We start from the raw sequence: 21,750 nt of genomic DNA on the forward strand, positions 1-21,750 counted from the left end.
GTACCAAAAAAACCAGTGAATGTTTCTAAAATAACACATAAACAAGTTACTTTTGCTTTAACAGAAACTACTATATAGATGCTGAGAAAGTTCAAAGCTATACAGAGACCATCAGAAGGTATAGTGAATATATTCCTTAACAGAGGAGAGTGGGTAATCAAGTTCAAATGGTGGTGGTGTTGGAGGCACGAGGTGGTAACAGCTAAGATAAGTGCAAAGCACAGGAATATATAAATCATGACAAATAACATCACTTAGACCCTATTTTTCCAAAATATGTTCTCATACAAATAAGATAACAATAGATGTAGAAGTGCCAAATGCTACGATAGCTGTATAGTAGGCATCCGGTAAACGTTTGGTAAAAAAAAAAAAAAAGGCCCAAGAAATAAATTAATGGAGTTGAAGAAATTAAAGAGGGCTGGAGGATGTAAGGTGAACAGGGCTACCAAAGATTTGAAGCAAATTTATCTAATAAGCGATTCCAGATATGGAAACGCTAGTCCTCACAGCAGCTAATCCCCCAAAACCTGACAACAACATTTTTCTTTCTGTTTAGTTTATGAAAAGAAGTAATCATCAAAGAAGAAGTACATTCTCTAGGTGTTTGCCACTAGAAACTTAAATATTAAGCCATACTGAGGGAAGCAATGTGGAAAACAAGAAAAAAAGCTGTGTGTATTTTCTTCTCTCAAAGAGGTGGGGAAACGTATCTCCTTTAAAACAAACTGCCATCAGTAAGATGCTCTCATGCTCAAATTAGGAGAGGAGCTAGAAGGTGTATAATGGTGAATTGGAGTCTTTATTATTCTGGCAATGTTGACTTGTTCGTGTTAAAAACTTGTTTTAAATTTTCCAGAAGGCACAGTACATTTCAATTAGTATATACAGTAGCTTGTCTTCTCCTAAAACAATTATGTAAAATTTTTTCTGGATTATTTGTAATTTTAGTACTTAGGGAAGTGTCTGCATTTTCAAGTAAGGTCTAAATATACAAATTAAGTCCTGCAGAGTGAAGCTTAAATCTAGCCCTTTCTAGTTGGCGCACATAAACACTAAGATCAAATGATGGTTTTGTCATGTGATTCGTCCCCCAGCACATACAAATATAGAACATGACCATAAAAAGTAACAGACCATGCCCTCTGCTTAGTAATTTATGACGGCGGATCCAGCCTGGAATGCCAGCTGGAATTACCTTCTCCTCGTCTGCTATTTTCGCATATACAGCTTTGTACAGATGATAGAAGTTATGTCCTGTAAAAAGGACCCAAGTTAAAGCTGCCGAAATGATGAACAAGTAGCAAATCTGAAAGCCAAAATACGTTTGGCTTTTAAGAAGATTTGCTGAATGACTCAATGACTTCTTTTAAAATTAATTTTTGATTTAGGCCATGAGAGAAAAACTTGCAAGCCTTCCAATTTTTTTTATATCAGATTTATGGTGGCTAGGAAGCAAACATTTAGCTTCACAGTAGAGAATGATAAATAGTTGATAATTATTTTCTTAAAAAGACAAAGTGATCTTAACATTCGACTAAATGGAGAATGAGAAATTCCCTAGCCATATACACAGTTCTAGCCTTTAGGCAGAATTTGCCATCAAGGCAGTCTGGAGTTGTAACAAACTTGGTATGAAATAGTTGATAAAACAAAGGATATTATCCTTCTTTATTAACCTTTACCCCCCAGATAATCCTCCAAATCCCCTGTGTGTGATAACCACCTCACTTCCTTTGGGCAACCATTCATTATCTAATTCACGTCTTACACAAAGAGAGATGAGCTAATGGGCCTTGTCAGATTAAAAAAAAAGTCACCATGAGTGATGTCCAACAGGCCAGGATCTTAGCAAATCCTTTCTGCCTCCATAGTCCTGGGTTTCTAAATAGCTATAAAGCTGCTAACCCACGGGCACAGCTCACGGGCTCATTCACAGCTTTACGCTGCTAAAGCCAACAGTCTGGGCTGAAGAATGACAGAATTACTCTCCTTTCTGATTATCCTCCTCTCTGCATCCTGATAAACCAACCATCAGCTTTCCTGTCGGGATTCAGCCCTGACTGGGTAGCTTCAGGCTGTCAACTGAAGCAGACCACAATGGTATCACACAAACCTCTTCCCCTCCTTCCCTCCCTGGAGCTTTATTCTTCCTTAACCAGGTCGATATCCAGCCTTCACACACTAGCCAGGGTGTAATTACTGAGGTAATTTTCCTACCATGGGAAGGCTCATATGAAAAGCAAAGGCTTCTTTTTGCCTCACTTCTCCACCTACAACAGGAAGTGCTACTCAGAAAGCTGCCGGTTACAAAAAAGTGACCCTGTGTTATCAGTAAGCACTCAGTTTTCACCTGCTCTTCATAGATTGTGTTTGAGCAGATATATGAGTTGGGCTTAAGCATGTACTCTTCTCTAGAAATTAAAGCATCTGTTGCCTTTGGGTGCCTTTGAATAGCTACTGCAGAGAACCAATCCATTTAGCACTATGAGTAGGAGCAGAAACATGCATATCTATGAACCGAGAATATAGGGTTAATTTGGTAAAGGCCACAAAGTGAGCTACTGGTTAGATTCTAAAGTGCTATTCCTTCCTGAAATTCTGTCAACCCAGACCACTGGGAAATACCTCTATTAACGAAAACATAACTGAGTATGATACACAGGATGAAAACATTTTACCTTTTATTTCTCTTGTAGTTTTTTTTTTCTATTTTCAAGATAAATGTAGAATTCTCTATTTAAAAATGCGTTAAAAATACTGGCTCAGCACATATAATTAATAGCAGTTACTCAACAGAATATTTTCATGATGCCTTTGTATTAAGAAAAAAGTCTTTATAGCAATATTTTAAAGTAGGCATTTCATTTTACATTAGGGCCAGAATTACTTTATTGCATTACATTATCTGTCATATGCCTCCTAACAACAGAACTCAGCAGCACTAATCATGGCCAAATCTTTCAAGAAGATTCAGCAGCCCGGATTGAGCAATGTGGTGACATTTTCCGGGCATGATCTTAAGGAACACTTGGGAGTTTGGCTTTGTTCATTTGTTTTCCTTTACAATTTCCAGACCTGCCACCAGCACCACCTAGTTTACCCAAGGCGCGCTCTGAGATCAAAGTCACGTGACTATTTTGTTTGACATTTAAAAATATTGGACAATAGTTTGACACCTTCAATAGTTATGGTAAAACATTACAGAGGCAAAAAGGATGAACTCACCATAATTAAAAGAAACTTTGAGATATTTGTACACATATATCTATACCTCTGTTTCTCTACATATACCCAAGTGCAATAAAAACAAATTCAACGGTTAGATTTGAAAGTTTTCTGGTCTTTCTCTGGATGGCTAACGGGGGATGACCCTGAAAAACTCACATGAGTGTTTAGAAAGGCAATATATTTCCACGGAGATAGACCTCATTTTAGCCAAACCAAGTTACCCACTTCGGCAGACTAGCTAGATGCTCACCAAATCTACGACTTCATTTCAGGCATACGGGCTGATTAAATTCCTCAGCTCCCTTGCTGCTAGGAATCGCCATAAGACTGAATGAAGGTGGAGGTGACACACGCCACTTCCAGGCCTGGCCCATAAGACCTTCCCAGGAATGATCCTGCATTCTCCTTCCCAATTCAATGGCTGAGGACCTAGAGGAGATAAAGGCCACAAGATGAAAGAAGCCTGGGTCCTTGATGATCGTATAGAAGACCGTCAACCAAAAACACCAGAGCAGTCCTTACGTGAGCAAGAAAAAAATGTCCACTATGTTAAGCCTTTGAGATTTGGGGACTTTTTCCTAAAGCAGTTGGACTACCTTGACTAATGCTGAACTCTTCTACCCAGTCACTGACCCTTGCATGCTGTTTGTCATTCAGTCCTCACATAGGAACCTGGGAACAATAGTTCCTGTGAGGCAGGAACTATTATCCCCATTTTAAAGATAAGGAAACGTGGGCTTGTGAGAGGTTAGCTTCTTTCCCCCAAGCGGGTCACTTCACAAGCTGGTTTGGTTATTATGGCTCAGTGGAAATGTATTGCAGACTACCAGATTAATTTGCCAGTAGTCACCCAGCAAAACATAGAAGGTTCTCACATTTAGGAGACACAGACGAATTGGTTTTTCTTGCATCTAGATTAACAGTATTAATGAGTAGAAGATCTGAGATTCAAATCCAGGTAGACCCAAGACCAAAGTTTCTACTCTTGATCACCCTCACAAATTAATGTTTTATAAAAATCTCAAACATATTTATGCCCACTAGTAATCCGGATCTACCAATGCGCCAAGTAATTAGCTAAAGTCCTAAGGTGACTGCCACTGGGCTTTTCTGCTTAGTTTCACAAATTATTAACAAATTAGATTACTGCTGCATGCATTGGAAAATTCATTGGGTGCTCTGAGCAGAGCTGTGCTGGGACACGCATATTCACTCGGAGATGAAGGAATGGCCAGAAAGAGTCTCTCATCTTCCTTTCCTTTCAAATTTTTCAGACTGTATAAACAATGAAAGGACAAAGAATCAGTTTTAGATTCCTGCTCTATGCACAGGAACGCACTATTTCCTTTTTAAGTGCAAGTCCAAATAAAGACAGAAAAGGAGAGGGAAGGTAGAAGAAACTCTCTCTCTCACTTCTGGAGGAAGAAAAAACTCAGACTTTCTAGTCTTTTCAATAGAATAAAATCCACAGGGCAGTCAATGACCATAAAGCATCTTCCCCGAAGTTGGAAAGTTAGGGTTAATGTTTTTCTCTGTGTACCGATACACATTAATTCCATGCAAACACACACGCACACACACACACGCACACCAGTTCATTGTCAAGTCTCAGCAGCATAAGGAATGTTGGAGAAAATATGGAAAGTGTGTGTGGGAGGGAAGGAGAACGCCTGCTGTAGTGATGGCACAACAGGTGCAGATCTTCACCGCAGTGGTGCTTCCCATCTGCCTGAAAATTACCCAGGGCTAGAGGTGCTGGAGCCTAGCAGTGAGACCTCCGGGGAACCCCCTGGTGATAGCCTTCCTTGGAGGTGGTGCCCATCCAGGGCTTCAGAGGCACTGGTCTAGAGGAGGTTACATGTTCAGCTCAGGCCAGAGTTTTGGGGTCACCCAAGGTGGAGATGATTAAAGATCATGTTTCACATCTCTCCCAGGTGATGTGAGATGTCTCAATGCCAAAACCACTTGTTTCACCTCTCCCTATTCAACTAATCACTTTCTACAGTTTTATTTGACATATCACTCCTATAAATGACTGTGCGGTGTGGCTCTTATTATGTGTAGTGTCTACAAAAAGGACTTTGGATGGTGAGTAAAGGAATGGGCCCAGGTCTAGATTCCGTGGCCAGGTCATTAATGTGTCACTGAATTTCATTTTGCATGCTTGTGAATTAGAAATAACATATTTTCTCTATACTCACCTGTTGTAAAAGTAAATGAACAGTTGAGTGTGCCAGGGTCCCTTGAAAAATTTCGCACTTACAGAGTAGGGACTTCTTGGCCATTTTCCATGTGAGAATCCTTCCATCAACTGGGAAAAGATGGGCTTGATAAATTACCACTAAAATTCCTAAACAACGATACTGAAAGAACTAGGCCATATTTTTGCCCCAAGATTATTTTTATAAATTACAACAAGGGGAGAGAAGAAAAGCATGAGATGTTCTGCACATGTTTTATAACTTGTTCTATGTCATGAGCATTGTTCTATGTCATGAGCGTTTGTTGTCATATTCCATATCAACGAGAAGGGTGCTTTCAAAGTGCAAGGTATGATGACCCATTAGTACGTCATGAAATTGATTCAGTGGATAATGATCAGTATTAAGAAAAGAAGAAGAAAAGAACAGAGCAATAGAATGGACTAGAAGAAAAATATCAGAATGCAGTGCATATGGTAAGGATAACTGTTGTTCTGTGAAACTGGATGGTGAAAGAAAATATATTTTTTTCTATGGGTCATGGTTGAAAAATTTGAAAGCCCTTCTATTAGAGAATATAAGAAACATGTTTCTTAGTCCAAAATTAGCAAGGAAATTTGAAATTGGATGCCATCACTGTCAATAAGGGCTGTAGATGAACCTCTTATCCTGCTCCTCCCAGGACAGATGCGGTGGTGGGGAGGGGAAAGGAACTGGGTGGCAGGGAAGAGAAAACAAATGGCAAGGTGGCTTGATATTTTGGTTTGTGGCTCATGGCCTTATTAAAAAACCCAATTAACTGTTTTAGAGTCTGGCAAGGAGAAGGGAATCAAGGCAATCTGTATTAGTTTTCTATTGCTGCATAAATTTCCAGAAACTTAGTGGCTTAAGACAATATCCATTTATCATCTCAGAGTTTCTGTAAGTCAGAAATCTGGGCAAGGCAATGCTATGCTCTCCACTCAGGGTTTCACAGGGCTGAAATCAAGGTGTCTGCAGGGCTATATTTCCACCTGGAGCTTAGGGTCCCCTTCGAGGCTCATGTAGCCGTTGGCAGAATTTGGTTCCTTGCAGATGTAGGACTGAGATGCCTGCTTTATTGCTGGCTGTTGGCAGGGGAATTCTCTCAGCTTCCAGAGGCTGCCCTCTCACAATGTGGTAGCTTGCGTCTTCAACGCCAGCAGGAGAATCTCTCTCCAGCCACTAAGACAGTCATATATGACATAACTTAATTACTGGAGCGACTATCCCATGCCCTGCTCATAAACCCAATCAAAGGAGTGATATCCCATAATTCACAGGTCACGCCTCCACTCAAGGGGAGCGGATTATACTGGGTGTGTACATTAGGCAGTGGGAATCCTGGGGTCCATCTTCGAATTCTGCCTACCACAGAATCCCTGCTAATAGTTAGAATGCACCTAAAGCAACGACCATCAAGCATTTAGAACAACTTAAAAGAAACGCACGTCTGCATTTTGCAACTGGTGCACCAGCCTTCTGCAGGACATGAAATACATGTCCTTCTACAAAAAGCCTCCATGGTCAAATAAGTTTGGGAAAATGTGGGTTTAACGTTTAACACATTTCTTCACTGAATAGAGTATGGAATTTTCCCAAACATATCTAACCCAGGAAAGTTTTTTTGAATTTGTGCTAAATAAATCCACCACTTTATTAATATTACTGTAATATTAATATTATTAAGAAGCAGTTGTATTATTGCTCTTGTATTGTCATTTTATTTCCTCAACGATGCCTTTCCCGATCACCTTTGTCTACAAGATCCCTATTTCCCTGAATTTCGGTAGCGCTGATGGTTTACCTTGCGTGATTGCCAGTTTGCTTATAATCGGAAAATATAAAATACATTAATTTTTTGATGGTGACCCCCTACTAAACTTAATCTCCTTGAAGGCTGGTGCTCTGGCTTAAAGACACAGCGTAGAGCACTGGAGGCAGCTGTGCAGTGGTGAAGCGTGTTAGCTGAGATTTCCGAGGATCAGAGCTAGCCGGGGGCAGTTCATCAGCACTGGCACTAATGAGTAAAGCAGTTACCTTGCCTCTGAACCTCTCCTGGCTCACCTTTACATTAAGAGTGCTGCAAGAGATGATTTCTAAGGTCCCTTCCCATCTAATCTTCCATATATGCCTGTCCCCAAGCCCTGCCCATCTCATAGGTATTTTTACAGAGCCTGGTCCACAGTGAGCGCTTGATAAATATTTGCTGACATTAGTTGCATGTTTGCATTGTTGTGGGTTTCAGTATTTTTATCAGTGCTCTTCTTCTGTGTTCTAGGAGGTTGCTAGCTTCCAGCTGGCCAGGGTGCTCACTCCCAGTCTTGGGCATCTAGCTTATACAATCCTCAGGCCACAAGTGACCACTAATGTTGGTTTGGCCTTGCCTTATGCTTCTGCAGCATAAGTAGTGACCTTCATCAACGGGACTGCAAGCACTCCCTAGAAGGTTCTCTGCCCTAAAATATCTTCCCTTCCCAACACCTGAAACTCCTATAAAGATTCATTCTCTACCCTTTTCTCTCAGATCCCTATTACAACTCTAAGTAAATAATTGTTTGAGTAATTATTTTAAGTAAATAATTATATGAGTAATTATTTAATAACTCATCCACTAGAAGGGAAGCCACCTTGTAATAGGCATGTAGTACAAGCAAGAAATAAACTGCAGTAATGTCACTAAGACTTTGGAGATGTTTGTTACTGCGGCATAACACAGCCTGCTTTGATATAGAAATGTTAGGAGCAAAGAATATGAGTTCTTTGCAACAGACCCGCAGCATCAACAGCACCTGGGAGCTTGTTAGAACTACAGACTCTTGGGCCCTACCCCAGACCTACTGACTCGGGATGCTGCACTTTAACAAGATCTCCAGATGATTCAAATGAAGATTAGAGTTTGAGAAGCACTGGCCTAAAGGCAGCTGGAAATGAAAGTCAGAAGCACCTGAAATAAATTTGAGCTGGAGGTATAACTGCCAGAGCAATCCATACAGCACAGGTTCTTGAAGTGTGGTTGGTCCTTGGACCAGCAGTATCACCATCACTTGGAAACTTTTTAGAAATGCAGATTCTTGGGCCTCAACCAGCACCTCTTGAGTTGGAAACTCTGTAAGAGTTTCCCAGCAATCTGTGTCTTAACAGCCCTGCAGGTGTTTCTCTACACACTAAAGTGTGCGAGCCACTGCCATATATCAATGAGAATTGAAATTACAGGAGTTAAAATTCTCCTGAAAGAAGAGAGGAGGATGTGGACAGTAATAACATTGTTCCTATGAGAAAATACGACCGGCTCTATGATAATCTTTATGATGTATCTTCCAGAATGTACACCAGGAAAATCAAGGCCTTGCCATGAACTATTTTCATCACTGTGGGGGGTGACCTCTCAACTCTGCTTACCTATTGAGTGGAAGTACTAGGTGCTCTGGGCAAAGATGGAGGGGACAGAAAGGGAGGTAGACATCAAAAATTGCTTTGCATTTTGCCTCCCTGATCCTGCTGGGCCTTAGTACTCTTGGAGCACTGTGCTGAATGCTACAGGGGAACATTTCCAGCACATGCCCTTCCTGGGTACGAGTCCCCTGAGACAGATCCGTTCCTCTCCCTTTTGTCAAGAATGCAGTAGAGAATGGGGGAACCACAGATATTATACCCAAGAATCTGCACAGCCACATGCTAAGCCACACACGACCCCTGACCATGGCTCATTTTGGGACGCTATTGTTCCAGTGCCTTTGTTCATTTGTTCACTCGTTCCCTTCTTCATCTCATATTTAGCGAGTGACTTTTATGTGCAAGGCCAATGGAGAGGCCTCTTGCTCTGTGCTCAAAGAAGGGATTGAGTGGGGCACCAGCCAGGAAAGTCATGATTCTTCTCTCCATCTGAGACTCTCAATGATGCACTGAAGTCACCTCTCCTCCCACTTTAACCACAGAAAAGCCAGACTTAAGGCTGTATCTAGTATGTATCATATTGTGATTTCCTAGTTTCACTGTTCTCTTTTGCAAAGGGAAAAAAAGCAGAATTGAGAAGGCCAAGGAGGAAAATGCATTCACAGTGGACACAGAATATTTCCATCTCTACAGAGGTGCCTGCCTAGGCTGTGTGCTAACTCCTCATTTCACACGAGCAAAGCGATGCATCCAGGGTGGGGGGTGGCAGCTCTGGCTGTAAGTTAGAATCACCTGATGAGCCTGTAAAACTCTCAAGGCCAAGACCACTCCTCAGACCAATTAAACCAGAACCTCCTGGAGTGAGTTCCAGGCACCGGTATTTTAAAAAATTTTCTGGGTGATTCCACTGCACAGGCAGGGCTGGGAACCACTGTTCCAGGAAGGGTCTGGGATCTCAGCTCTTGGCCCTTTGTGGAGCAGAGCTTCATCCCCTGAAAGTGAAAGTCCTAGTTTCCTGGGATTCTCAGCTCAACTTTTTCAACTTCAGGAGTTTGTTTCAGAATTCAAAGTGAGCTACTAAATTTAAACTATTGTGTTATAATGAATATTTAATTATCTTTTATATTTATACGGTTGTTACCAGACTTCAGAAGCAGAATATTTAGTCAAAAGAACAATTCTTATTTTTTTCTTATTTAACAAGGTATGCTGGTCATAGATCTACTTTTTAATGAATAATTTCATTCATTACACAATTAGCACCGTTAAAACGTTGTTATTATGAACCATTGATAGAAGAAATGGAGTTATTTGCATGACACAATGTCAGTGGTCTGGGCTGCTGGGCCTGGGGTCTGGGTTTAGAGAATGAGAAATTGACAGTGGCCTGGGAAATGAGAAGGACCCCTGCCAACCACCACTTTGCTCTTAACATCTATTATTTTCATTTTGATTCCTTTATATTTTGAAGTTTACTTTGGGCCTTATATGTCAATGCTATGGTAGGTTAAAAGTTGTTAAAATCATCATATTGGTAATATCACTGCACTTAGCATCAAAATCTCTAAATATCTTAAACCCAAGAAAAGTTAATCCATATTCATGGTGGCAGAGAAAGGAGAGGTGGAATATGTCTAAGTACTTACAGATTCAGAAAGATTCTCTCCAATTTTGGTGTTTTGAGAATGAGAATTATCAGCATGGGCATGAGTTTGTTAAAAAAGCAGATCTCGGGCCATATTCCAGGGCCAATGAATCAGAAACCGCATTGAAGCTCCCAAAATGATGCATACACAGTACATTTGAGAAGCACTGCCTTAGCCCATCTATGATATTTATGAAATAGGAGCTAATCAAATTCACACACAGAATTTATAGACGATGACAGATGTGAACAGTTTTTGATAACAAAGCAGCACAAAATATGAACTGAAAATTAGTAGTAAACACTTTCTTGATTATAAAACAGTTGTGAGACCAGTAGAAAGAAAAGGCTACAGATGACATAAATAAATTGACCTTTTAAACTGGTGATGTCAATTGTTACAGTATGAATTTGGCCATAATAAGATTATGAAGACAGAAGAAACGTTCCATGCCGTGGTCTGGATTTGAGACAGAACCCACATGTGCTAAAATCTCACTTTCGGGATGTCTATCACAGTAACTGGTTCTGTTGCTTCCTTGTTTTCTCTCTTACATCGCCCATTGCCTAGAAAGCCCATCTCTCAGTATACCCTCTTACCTCTTGGGGTTGTTGATACTGAGAGGCCATCAGAAGGAAAGCCCGCTGGGCCTGGAAAGCGCTATGCACCATTTCTGCCTGGGAACAAAGAGGAAGAGGGAAATTTAAATGTTTGATCTCCTAAACAAAGAGTTACCACCACCAGCAATTCCACCTCTAGGTATAGACCCAAGAAAAATGAAAACGTATGTCCATACAAAAACTTATAAATTCATTCACAGCAGCATTATTCACAATAGCCGAGATAAGGAAACAACCAGAATGTCCATTAGCTGATGAATGGATAAACAAAATGTGATATATCCATACAATGGAATATTATTCAGTATTAAAAAGAAATGAAGTGCTGATGCATGCTACCACATGGGTGAACCTTGAAAACATTATGCTGAGTGAATGAAACCAGTCAAAAAGGCCACATTGGTATGATTCCATTGATATGAAATGTCCAGAATAAGCACATCTATAGAGACAGAAAGATTAGTGGTTTCCAGGGGCTGGGGGGAGGGTGGAATGGGGAGTGACTGCTAACGGGTCCAAGGTTTCTTTTGGGGGTGATGAAAATGTTCTGGAATTAGACGGTGGTGATGGTTTCACAACTTGGTGAATATACTAAAAACCATTGAATTGTACACTTTAAAAGAGTGAATGTTATGATATGTGAATTATATCTCAATATCTCTGTTAAAAAATGTTTGAGCCCTAAAGTGCAATTTTTTTCAAAGAGTGTCTCTCCTGTCCTCTTTCATGGTGTGCTCAAATCTGTTCCATACCTTCTGGTGGAAAGAGAATTGTCCCTTAATAAAGATATGCTCGCTGAGAGCCAGTGGCTTCTACAACTATTCCTTAAGATGGATCCGGAAGAGATTTCAGTGCCACTTGGACTCAACCTCCCAAAAAGGAGTTGTACAGGTGGGAATGTCTTCAAACACATGGTATCATATTCTCTTATCCTCACCTTTTACCCACTCTTAACTAATTAACGAATTCTTTAATTTTTTTAATTTAAAAAGTTACAGAAGAGTACCAAGAAGAAAATAATTCCAAATATTCATATCACACACAATTAGTCATTTTTGGCATTTTTTCCTAGTTTTTAAGAAAATTTATACAGTTGTTTTCATAAGACAAAGCATAATGATTTAGAATAATGGTTTAAATGCCAAAAGTTACAAAGATGAAAGTTTATAAAAATGCTTTACAACCCAGAAATAATCATTATGAACATCAGATGAACATTATTGCAGCCACCTCTTAAAGACATATGCACAGAGACACTTTTATAAAATGGGATCATACCCTAGGTGCTATTTTTAAAAATAAAAAGTATAAATAATTATGACTGAACAGTAGCGGTGAAAGAGAAAAAAATGATAAACTTCAAATAAAAGTTTCTGCAGTATAATTATTATGTCCCAAATGATCATTTTAAAGTAAAAACAAAAAGATTACAAAATATTAAGAGACTGAAATAATTATGTGTTTGCTTTTTAAACTACATGATATTATTTTAGACAATATTGATCGACTCCTTGCTGGGAAAGATAAGTACTCTCTCCCTTCTTTCTATCTCTGGTCCTCTATCTTCCATATTTTTTAGTTATTATTTTTCTCAATTGATAGTATTCAGATTCTCCCTGTAATATTAATTCCCATAGTTGTTTAGGATTAGTTCTACATTTAAACATACCTAGTGGTTCTCACCAGTCATTTTACCATGACTTCTCCGTTTCTGAGTTATTTCGATATTTTTTTATTGGCTGGACTCTCATTATCAAGTATTTTCTTCAAAAAAGTCTCAAAGTTCCTTTAGTTCTTCAGGTTTAAGCATGTCTCCCTGTCGTCTTTATATTTTAACAACATCTTGGCTCATATAACATCCTTGGGTCTCTCTCTCCATTTTCAAATAACACGGCACTAAATGTGGTAAGGGAGAAATCTGAAGCTAGCTTGATTTTTTTCTCCCTTGTAGGAAATTGACTTTTTCTGGTTTGACACCTGAAGAATTATTTCTTTATCCTTGGAGTTTAATAGTTTAACTAAGATATGTTTAAGTTTTGAGCATTCTATATCACATTTCCTGGAATAGATTTGGTCCTTTATTCAGTTCTGGCAAATTTTCTTCTATTATATCTTTCAATTATCTTCTGTTCCATTTGTTAGAATCTCTATTCAGAGACTCCAATTATTATCCTCAGATTATAGAATATATATATATATATATATATTTTTTTTTTTTTGCAGGGCAAGATTCACTCTAAGCTAACATCTGTTGCCAATCTTCCTCCATTTTTTTTCTTCCTTTCCTTCCCCCAAAGCCCCAGTACATAGTTGTGTATAGTTGTATGTTCTTCTGGTTCTTCTGTATGAACCACCACCATAGCATGGCTGCTGACAGACAAGTGGTGTGGTTCCATGCCCGGGAACTGAACCCAGGCCGCCCAAGCAGAACATACCCAACTTAACCACTAGGCCATCAGGGTTGGCTCAGATTGTATAATATTTGAATGTCTTCATATCTTTTAGATTCCTTCTCTGCCTTTAATTTCCTTGTCTTTCATCTGTATTTACTGTGATTATATAAATACTTTATTGTTAGTAAACAGATTTTCAACAGTCTCATATACATTAATGTTTCCCTTTATGTATCATTTCTGCATTAATGTTGTTTTTGTTCTTGATTTGTTAGACTTTCAATTTCCCTTTTCACTTCATTCTTATGAAATTTTTGTTTTAGCTTATTGCTTTATCGCTTTGCTTTAAGTTATTTAAAAAATACATTTATACTCTAAGTTTTAAGAGTATAAGTTATATTCTTATTAAGCCATTGTGAAGAACATGTTTCTGTTCCTTAAGTTTTACTTTCTTTGAGGGCTAGTCTGTGTCTTTCCTTTTCCAGGCTATTTTCCTTTCTCACACACTATTTGTAGCCGCCATGTGGGTGATTCCTTGAGCCTTTTGCCACCATATTGGAGATCAGTTAATTTTCCCTTCCAAGCAACAGTCTGAGGGCTAATTGCTTTGTGTTCTATCCCCTCTTCTAACAGCTGATGGCACCGGAGGATATGGAAAGGAAGAACTCAGCTGAGGTGACGTCTAGTCTTTATTTGAGAATTTGGGTGCTGCTCACTCTTCTGGGAATATGTTAAATGTCCTAAACCAGAATTCACTCCACCTACTTGGAACACAGACCATTCTGATGGAGGGTCCCCTCAGATTTTAGATCATTTCTCCATTCAGAACACAGACGTGGGGCTTTACATTTACAGATGGAAGCAGCCCCATGGTTTCCTTGTCCTGTTTCATATTTTCCTTTCCTAATTTCATTTCTTTTAAGGTAGATCTTTAAGGGGGTGGGGAATCGGGGCAGAGTTAGGAACCGAAAGCTGCTCAGCCTTCAGTTACTGAAATGTATTGCTTTAGGTTATGGCTTTTTAGTTTAGTTACGATCAGCGAAAATTTCTTTTTTTACCTTTTTTTTTGGCTCATTTCTGCAGAGGGAAAAATTCTGATTCAGTTTTATTCGGTCATAAACTTTTATTCTTTTATATATTCTTTTACACTTATCGATTTCATCTTTCATCTCCTCCTTGTTATTGCCACATCTATTTTGGGGCAGTTTCTCTCTCTCTGCCATCTTGGATAATGACTGATTTCTCTGATAGACAGGTAAGAACCAGCTTAATACATTTTCAGAAACAGATAACTAGAACAGCAACAACAGGATTAGGTTAATTTCATCCCAGTGTCAATATCAAACAATTTTCCGGGCTAGAAGGGTAAATGTGTTAACTAACCGGGAAATGACTAGTTTTTGTCATTCCACTTCTTTATCACATTTTGGTATCTGATGAATTTTCCAAAATATTTACTGAAATGAGCACCTTAATCTTGTTTCTAACTGTTCTCATTATTTCTCATCCAAGGACTTTTTTTTTCCTACTGAGAAGAAAATGCTTGAAATCAAACCAAGATTTGTAGACCATTTACATTTAAAATCACAAATTCAATCATCATCATTATAACAGATAAAGTCTCATGAATGTTTAAATGAGGGTATATTTTCCTTTTTGGTGTATACCATCTCCTCTTCTCTTTGTCCAGTAGCCTGATTGCTGGGATTATATTGCCCAAAACCTCAAATTTTGGATATTCCTTAGGGAGGACAGAGGATGTTCAAATTTTATGGTCCTGGAGGCCATTATGACCCTATGAATGTGAAGCTCTAGGCTGCATGAATGTTTATCCATGTATCAAAATGTGTATTTTCAATGGTTCAGAAGAAATTTTGTCAGTCTCTCATGATGACATTTCCAAAAAGAAGACTATGAAACATAACTTTCCACAGCTTGGATATACATAAAATAACTGCACTTCTCCCAGCAACGATAATATAGAGGAAGCATCCTCATCTATGATGAGCCTTGCAGAGCTGACTGAATTGTAGTTGCTGTGGGAACAGTAATTCAGCTGACTTCTGTAGTTAAAACTGCAGCTCAAAGGTGGCATTAACAATATTTTTGTAGTTATCCCAAGGCGAACACTATCATTAGCCTTTTTTACTTCCCCTGGTTACAACATTTAGCCTGTTGCTAATAGAACAATTTTCTGGGTCTGATTAGCAAAGATGGCCAATTTCATTAATTAGTCTCTTCCCCCAAATGGCCTTTCACTCAATAACAGGGGTGGAGGTTGGAGTGGAGAAGAGCTGAATACCCAGATATCTGCTTCAACTCTCCCTTTCACTTTGCTTATGCAGACAAATCTTTCCAAGGATTCAGCTGTGCACTTTTTCCAGCTCTCTGGAACTCTGGCATAATTAGCAAACTCTAAACCGCACTCATTTTTAACCTCATCAGTCCATGTTTCAAAGGGTTTTCATTCCACATTTCAGATATTCTGATCCACCTGCTTCTTACTTCTGGAAAGTTCTGTGAGCCCCCTCAACCAGACAGCATCCTATTTAGGAGCAATTTTGCTAAACCTGCTGAGTTCTGACAACTTGAAAGGGAGAATTTGGCTCAGTCAGGCAGTTCAAAACACGGTGAAAGAAAAAGCCAAACGGAGGGATTTTCAGTAACGACAAATAATTGAGGGTTTTTGCTGAGTTTGTCCATCACACATGTATAGGGCTCAGAGAGCCTCAGTGACCTTTGTGAGTAAACATGCGCGTCTATCTGCCTGTGAGCACGTGTGTGCAGAGAGGAAAGGGACAGTTCCGGTAAGAGTCAAAGCTGTGCATTTTCTTTTGTTTGAACTCTATCAACTGTCACTCAGGCAGCTGCAGCTCTTGGACAGACAGGTTGGTGGACTGTCTTGTTCTGTGGTCCTAGGGGACAGATTCGGAGAATGAATTTCAGTAATCAGTTTAAAGCAAGCAGACACCAGCTAAATATGACTTATTTCCATTTAATCCCCTCGGGGGAGAGCTGGCTCCCTGGGGAAGCCCAATTGATCTCTGAATACTCATCAAAGCTTTGCATTGTTTCACTGGGAAAGCTACAGGCTGCAAAGTACCATGTGGACGGCAAAACGAACAGGCACAACTAGGGGAAAGGGCACAGGCGAGACTTGGAGATGCAAAAAGCATCCCGTCAGAGTGCCTGTGCTGCAGGCATTTCCAGATCTTCTGAAACTACATCAGCCCTCTTCTTGAGAATCAGACAGCGGAAGGAAGGGGCTTCTCTTCCTCTAAGGACAGCGAGATGGGCATCTGCTCATCGAGTGCAATTTGTGGGCCCTGGGAAAGTCGCTGTTAATGCTTTCCCCACGTACCCCCCAGTCAGTCTGCCAATGCCCTATATTTCATAATTAGAGATATCATATTTTTAGATTTTATTCTTTAGGGGCCTCTATTCTACCCTAAAGAAGAAGTCCCCTGAGTTTCAGGCAATGAAGAGGTAAAAAGGCATCTGATAGATGAAAGCGAGACAGGAAAATGGGCTGACAAACAAAGATGCTAGGATGCCAAAGACAAATTTCACCCACTTCTCGATTTTGCTTAAAACAAGACTGAAGAAACATGCCTAATTTTGTAGACATGAACATAAGCACTGACCCTATAAGTCAGATTATGAAAGCCATCTGTGTTGACATATTAAGAACCAGGCAGAAGGCTTATTTCTCAAACTTGAGTGTGCATTATAGTCACCTGGAGGGTTTGTTAAAACAGATTGTTGAGTCCTACCGCCAGGGTTTCAGATTCAGCAGGTTTGGGTGGCCCAAGAATTTACATTTCTAATAAATTCTTAGGTGATACTGATGCTGCTTGTTATAAACACTTATTAGCCCCAGGAGTTCTTTTGTCTTTTAGATTTTCTACATAGATGATCATGTTATCTGCAACCAAAGACAGTTTTATGTCTTCCTTCCCAATCTGTATAACTTTTATTTCCTTTTCTTGCCTTACTGCATTAGCAAGGACTTCTAGTATGATGTTGAAAAGGAGTGGTGAGAGGGGACATCCTTGCCTTGTACCTGATTTAGTGGGAAAGCTTTGAGTTTCTCACCATGAAGTATGATGTTAGCTATAGGTTCCTTATAGATAGTCTTCATCAAGTTGAGAAAGTTCCCTTCTAGTCCTAGTTTACTGAGAGTTTTTCATCATAAATAGGTGTTGGATTTTGTCAAATGCTTCTTCTGCACCTATTGATATGATCATATGACTGACAGGATCAGATTTCAGTCTGCTGATGTGATATAATACATTAATTGATTTTTGAATGTTAAACCAGCCTTGAATACCTGGAATAAATCCCACTTGGTCACCGTGTACAATTCTTTTTATACTTTTTTTGATTCAATTTGCTAATATTTTGTTGAGGATTTTTGCATCTATGTTCATGAGAGATATTGGTCTGTAGTTTTCTTTTCTTATAATGTCTTTGTCTTACTTTGGTATTAGCATAATGTTGGCCTCATAGAATGAGTTAGGAAGTATTCCTTCTGCTTCCATTCTCTGAAAGAGATTGTAGACAATTGGTATAATTTCTTACTTAAACGTTTGGTAGAATTCACTAGTGAACACATCTGGGCCTGGTACTTTCTATTGTTGAAATGTTATTAATTATTGATTCAATTTCTTTAATAGATATAGGCCTATTCAGGTTGTTGATTTCTTCTTGTGTGAGTTTTGGCAGATGTGTCTTTCAAGTAAGTAGTCTATTTCATCTGGGTTATCAAATTTGTGGGCAAAGAGTTGTTTACAGTATTCCTTTATTATCCTTTTTGGATATTGGTAATTTGTGTCCTGGCTCTTTTTTTCTTATTTAGCATAGCTAGAGCCTTATTGATTTTATTGATCTTTTCAAAGCACCTGCTTTCGGTTTCATTGATTTTCTCTACTGATTTCCTGTTTTTCAATATCATTGATTTTTGCTCTAATTCTTATTATTTCTTTTCTTTTTCTAGTTCCCTAAAGTGGAAACTTAGATTATTGATTTTAGATCTTTCTTCTTTTCTAATATATTCATTCAATGCTATAAATTTCCCTCTAAGCACTGCTTTCACTGCATCCCCAAAATTTGATCTTACATTTTCATTCAGTTCAAAATATTTTTAAATCTCTCTTTAGTTTTCCTCTTTGACCCATGTATCATTTACAAGTGTGTTGTTTAATTTCCATGTATTTTCGGATTTTCCAGTTACGCTTCTGTTATTGATTTCTAGTTTAATTCCAACGTGGTCTGAGAGCACATATTGTATGATTTCTATTCTTTTAAATTTGTTTAGGTGTGTTGTATGTCCCAGAATGGGATCCATCTTGGTGAATGTTCCATGTGAGCTTGAGAAAAATGTGTATTCTGCTGTTGTTGGATAAAGTAGTCTACAGATGTCCATTATACCCAGTTGATTGATGGTGTTACTGAGTTCAGCTACATCCTTACTGATTTTCTGCCTGCTGGATCTGTCCATTTCTGAGAGAGGGGTGTTAAAGCCTCCAACTATGATAGTGGATTCATCTACTTCTCTTGCAGTTCTATCAGTCTGATGCTCTGTTGTTAGGTGCATATATGTTAAGAATTGTTACGTCTTCTTAGAGAATTGACCCCTTTATCGTTATGCAATGCCCTTCTTAATCCCTGATAGCTTTCCTTACTTGGAACTTTGTTCTGTCTGAAATTAATATAGCTACTGTTGCTTTCTTTTGATTAGTGTTAGCATGGTATATTTTTCTGCATCCACATACTTTTTATCTATATGCATCTTTATATATAAAATGGGTTTCTTGTAGACAGCATACAGTTGGGTCATGTTTTTTGATCCACTCTGATAATCTCTATCTTTTAATTGGTGTATTTAGACCACTGACATTCAAATATATACATAGTTGGATTAATATCTACCATATTCATTACTGTTTTCTGTTTGTTGCCCTTGTTATTCGTCTTCCCCTCTTCCGCCTTTTGTGGTTTTAATTGAGCACTTTATGTGACTCCATTTTCTCTCCTTTCTTAGCATATCAATTATATTCCTTTTTTACTTTTTTAAGTGGTTACCCAAGAGTTTGTAATATACATTTACAACTAAATCAAGTCCACTTCAAATAACACTACTGTTTCACAGTAGTGTGAATACCTTATAACACCAAAATAATCTTAATTCTTTCCTCCTGTCCCTTGTATCATTGCTGTCATTGATTTCACAAGCATAAATATATATATACACATAAGCATACATAACTGAATACATTGTTGCTATTATTATTTTAAACAAATTGTTATCTGATAGATAAATTAAGAATAAGAAAAATAAAAGTTTTTATTTACCTTCACTTACTCCTCCTTCCATACTCTTCCTTTCTTTACATAGATCCAAGCTTCTGACCTATGTTATATTCCCTCTCTCTAAAGAGCTTGTTTTAACATTTCTTGCAAGGCAGGTCTACTGGCAACAAATTCCCTCAATTTTTGTTTGCCTGAAAAAGTATTTCTTCTTAACCTTTGAGGGATAATTTTGAAAGGTACAGAATTCTAGGTTTGTAGTATTTTCCTTTTAACACTTTAAATATTTCACTCTACTCTCTTCTTGCTTGCATGGTTTCTGAGGAGAAGCTGGATGTAATTCTTATCTTTGTTTCTCTATAGATAAGGTTTCTTTTCCTCTGGCTTCTTTCAGGATTTTTTCTTTATCTTTGATTTTCTATAATTTGAAAATGATATGCTGAAGTGTAGTGGGGGTTTTTTGGCACTTATCCTGCTTGGTGTTCTCTGAGATTCCTGGATCTGTGGTTGGATGTCTGACATTAATTTGGGGGAAATTCTCAATTATTATTGTTTCAAACATTTCCTCTGTTCCTTTCTCTCTTTCTTCTTCTGGTATTTCCATTATGTGTATATTACACCTTCTGTAGTTGTCCCACAGTCCTTGGATATTCTGTTCTGTTTTTTTTAAGTCTCTGTTTTCTTTGATTTTTGGTTTTTGAAGATTCTATTGATGTACCGTCTAGCTCAGAGAGTCTTTCCTCAGCCGTGTCCATTTTACTAACAAGCCCATCAAAGGCATTTTTCATTTCTGTTACAGTGCTTTTTATCTCTAGCATTTCTTTTTGGTTCTTTCTTAGGATTTCCATCTCTCTGCTTACATTGCCCATTTGTTCTTGCATGCTGTCTACATTATCCATTATTGCCCTTAGCATATTAATCATAGTTGTTTTAAATTCCCATTTTGATAATCTTAACATCTCTGACACGTCTGATTCTGATGCTTGCTCTTGTCTCTTCAAAGTGTGTTTTTTGTCTTTTTGTATGCTTTGTAATTTTTTCTTGATAGCTGGACGTGATGTACTGGGTGAAAGGAACTGCTGTAAATAGAACTTAGTAATGTGGTGGTGAGGTGTGAGGAGAGGGGAAGTGTACTTTAATCCTATGATTAGGTCTCAGTCTTTTAGTGAGCCTATGCCTCTGGAATGTGAACTTTACAAGTGCTTCTCACTTTTTTTTCTTCTCCCTTAGGTGGGACAGGATGGCTAGGCAGGCTGGACTTTGCTATTTTCCTTCCCCATGTGGAAGACTAGAGCCAGTTGGAGTTGAGTATTTCCCTTCCCCAGGTCAGTTAGGCTCTGATAATACCCTACCAGCTTAGGCTCTGATTAACTAGTTTCCCTTGAGGGCAGGCCTTGTAAAGAACAGAGTGCTCTGGCTTATTTCAAAATGCTTCCTTTCCCCCTCCCCGGCCAGAAGTCTGAGGAGATTTTTCTCTAATATTTACTATTGGAACCTGGTCGAGCTCATGGAGGTAAATCTAACAATATCGTGGGGGCCCTCTATGAAGTGTCCCCCAGAGCTCTTAACTCTCAGAGTTGTCCACACTGAGTCTCCAACAATTTATCAAGTACATTGGTTCCATTGGTTCCCCTGGCAGTGTCACTCGTAAGTCTCTGCCCCGGTAAGCCGCAACTCCCTGTATTCGCCTGTCTCTCGGATCTTGGGGACAGTGGTTTGCCCTGTGTCCTCTCTTCTCTTATGGATCCGAGGTGTTGGTTTTTCGGTCTGATCAGGTTTTCCTTGTTAGGATGGAGCGGCGACTTCCAAGCTCCTTACACACAGAACAAGAAACTGGAAGTCCTTCCCCCACTTTTTTTTAAAGGAGAAAAAACTTATTGCATTTCAACTTTCAGACAACATTTTGGAACTTCCCTCCCAGCTTCATCTTCTTGGA

The 21,750-nt window shown here is 38.9% G+C and overlaps 1 protein-coding gene across 1 annotated transcript in view; it reads right to left on the reverse strand.

The window, feature by feature from the left end:
- CAP2 (cyclase associated actin cytoskeleton regulatory protein 2) overlaps positions 1-21,750 on the reverse strand; it is a 126,465-nt gene that overhangs the window by 63,533 nt on the left and 41,182 nt on the right. Inside the window, exon 4 of the mRNA XM_058555200.1 lies at positions 11,092-11,169. Within this exon, the coding sequence (XP_058411183.1) occupies positions 11,092-11,169 (78 nt within the window). The remainder of the gene's footprint in view (positions 1-11,091; positions 11,170-21,750) is intronic.

This window comes from Diceros bicornis, chromosome 14 (genome assembly GCF_020826845.1).
Source record: "Diceros bicornis minor isolate mBicDic1 chromosome 14, mDicBic1.mat.cur, whole genome shotgun sequence".
Lineage (NCBI taxonomy): Eukaryota > Metazoa > Chordata > Mammalia > Perissodactyla > Rhinocerotidae > Diceros > Diceros bicornis.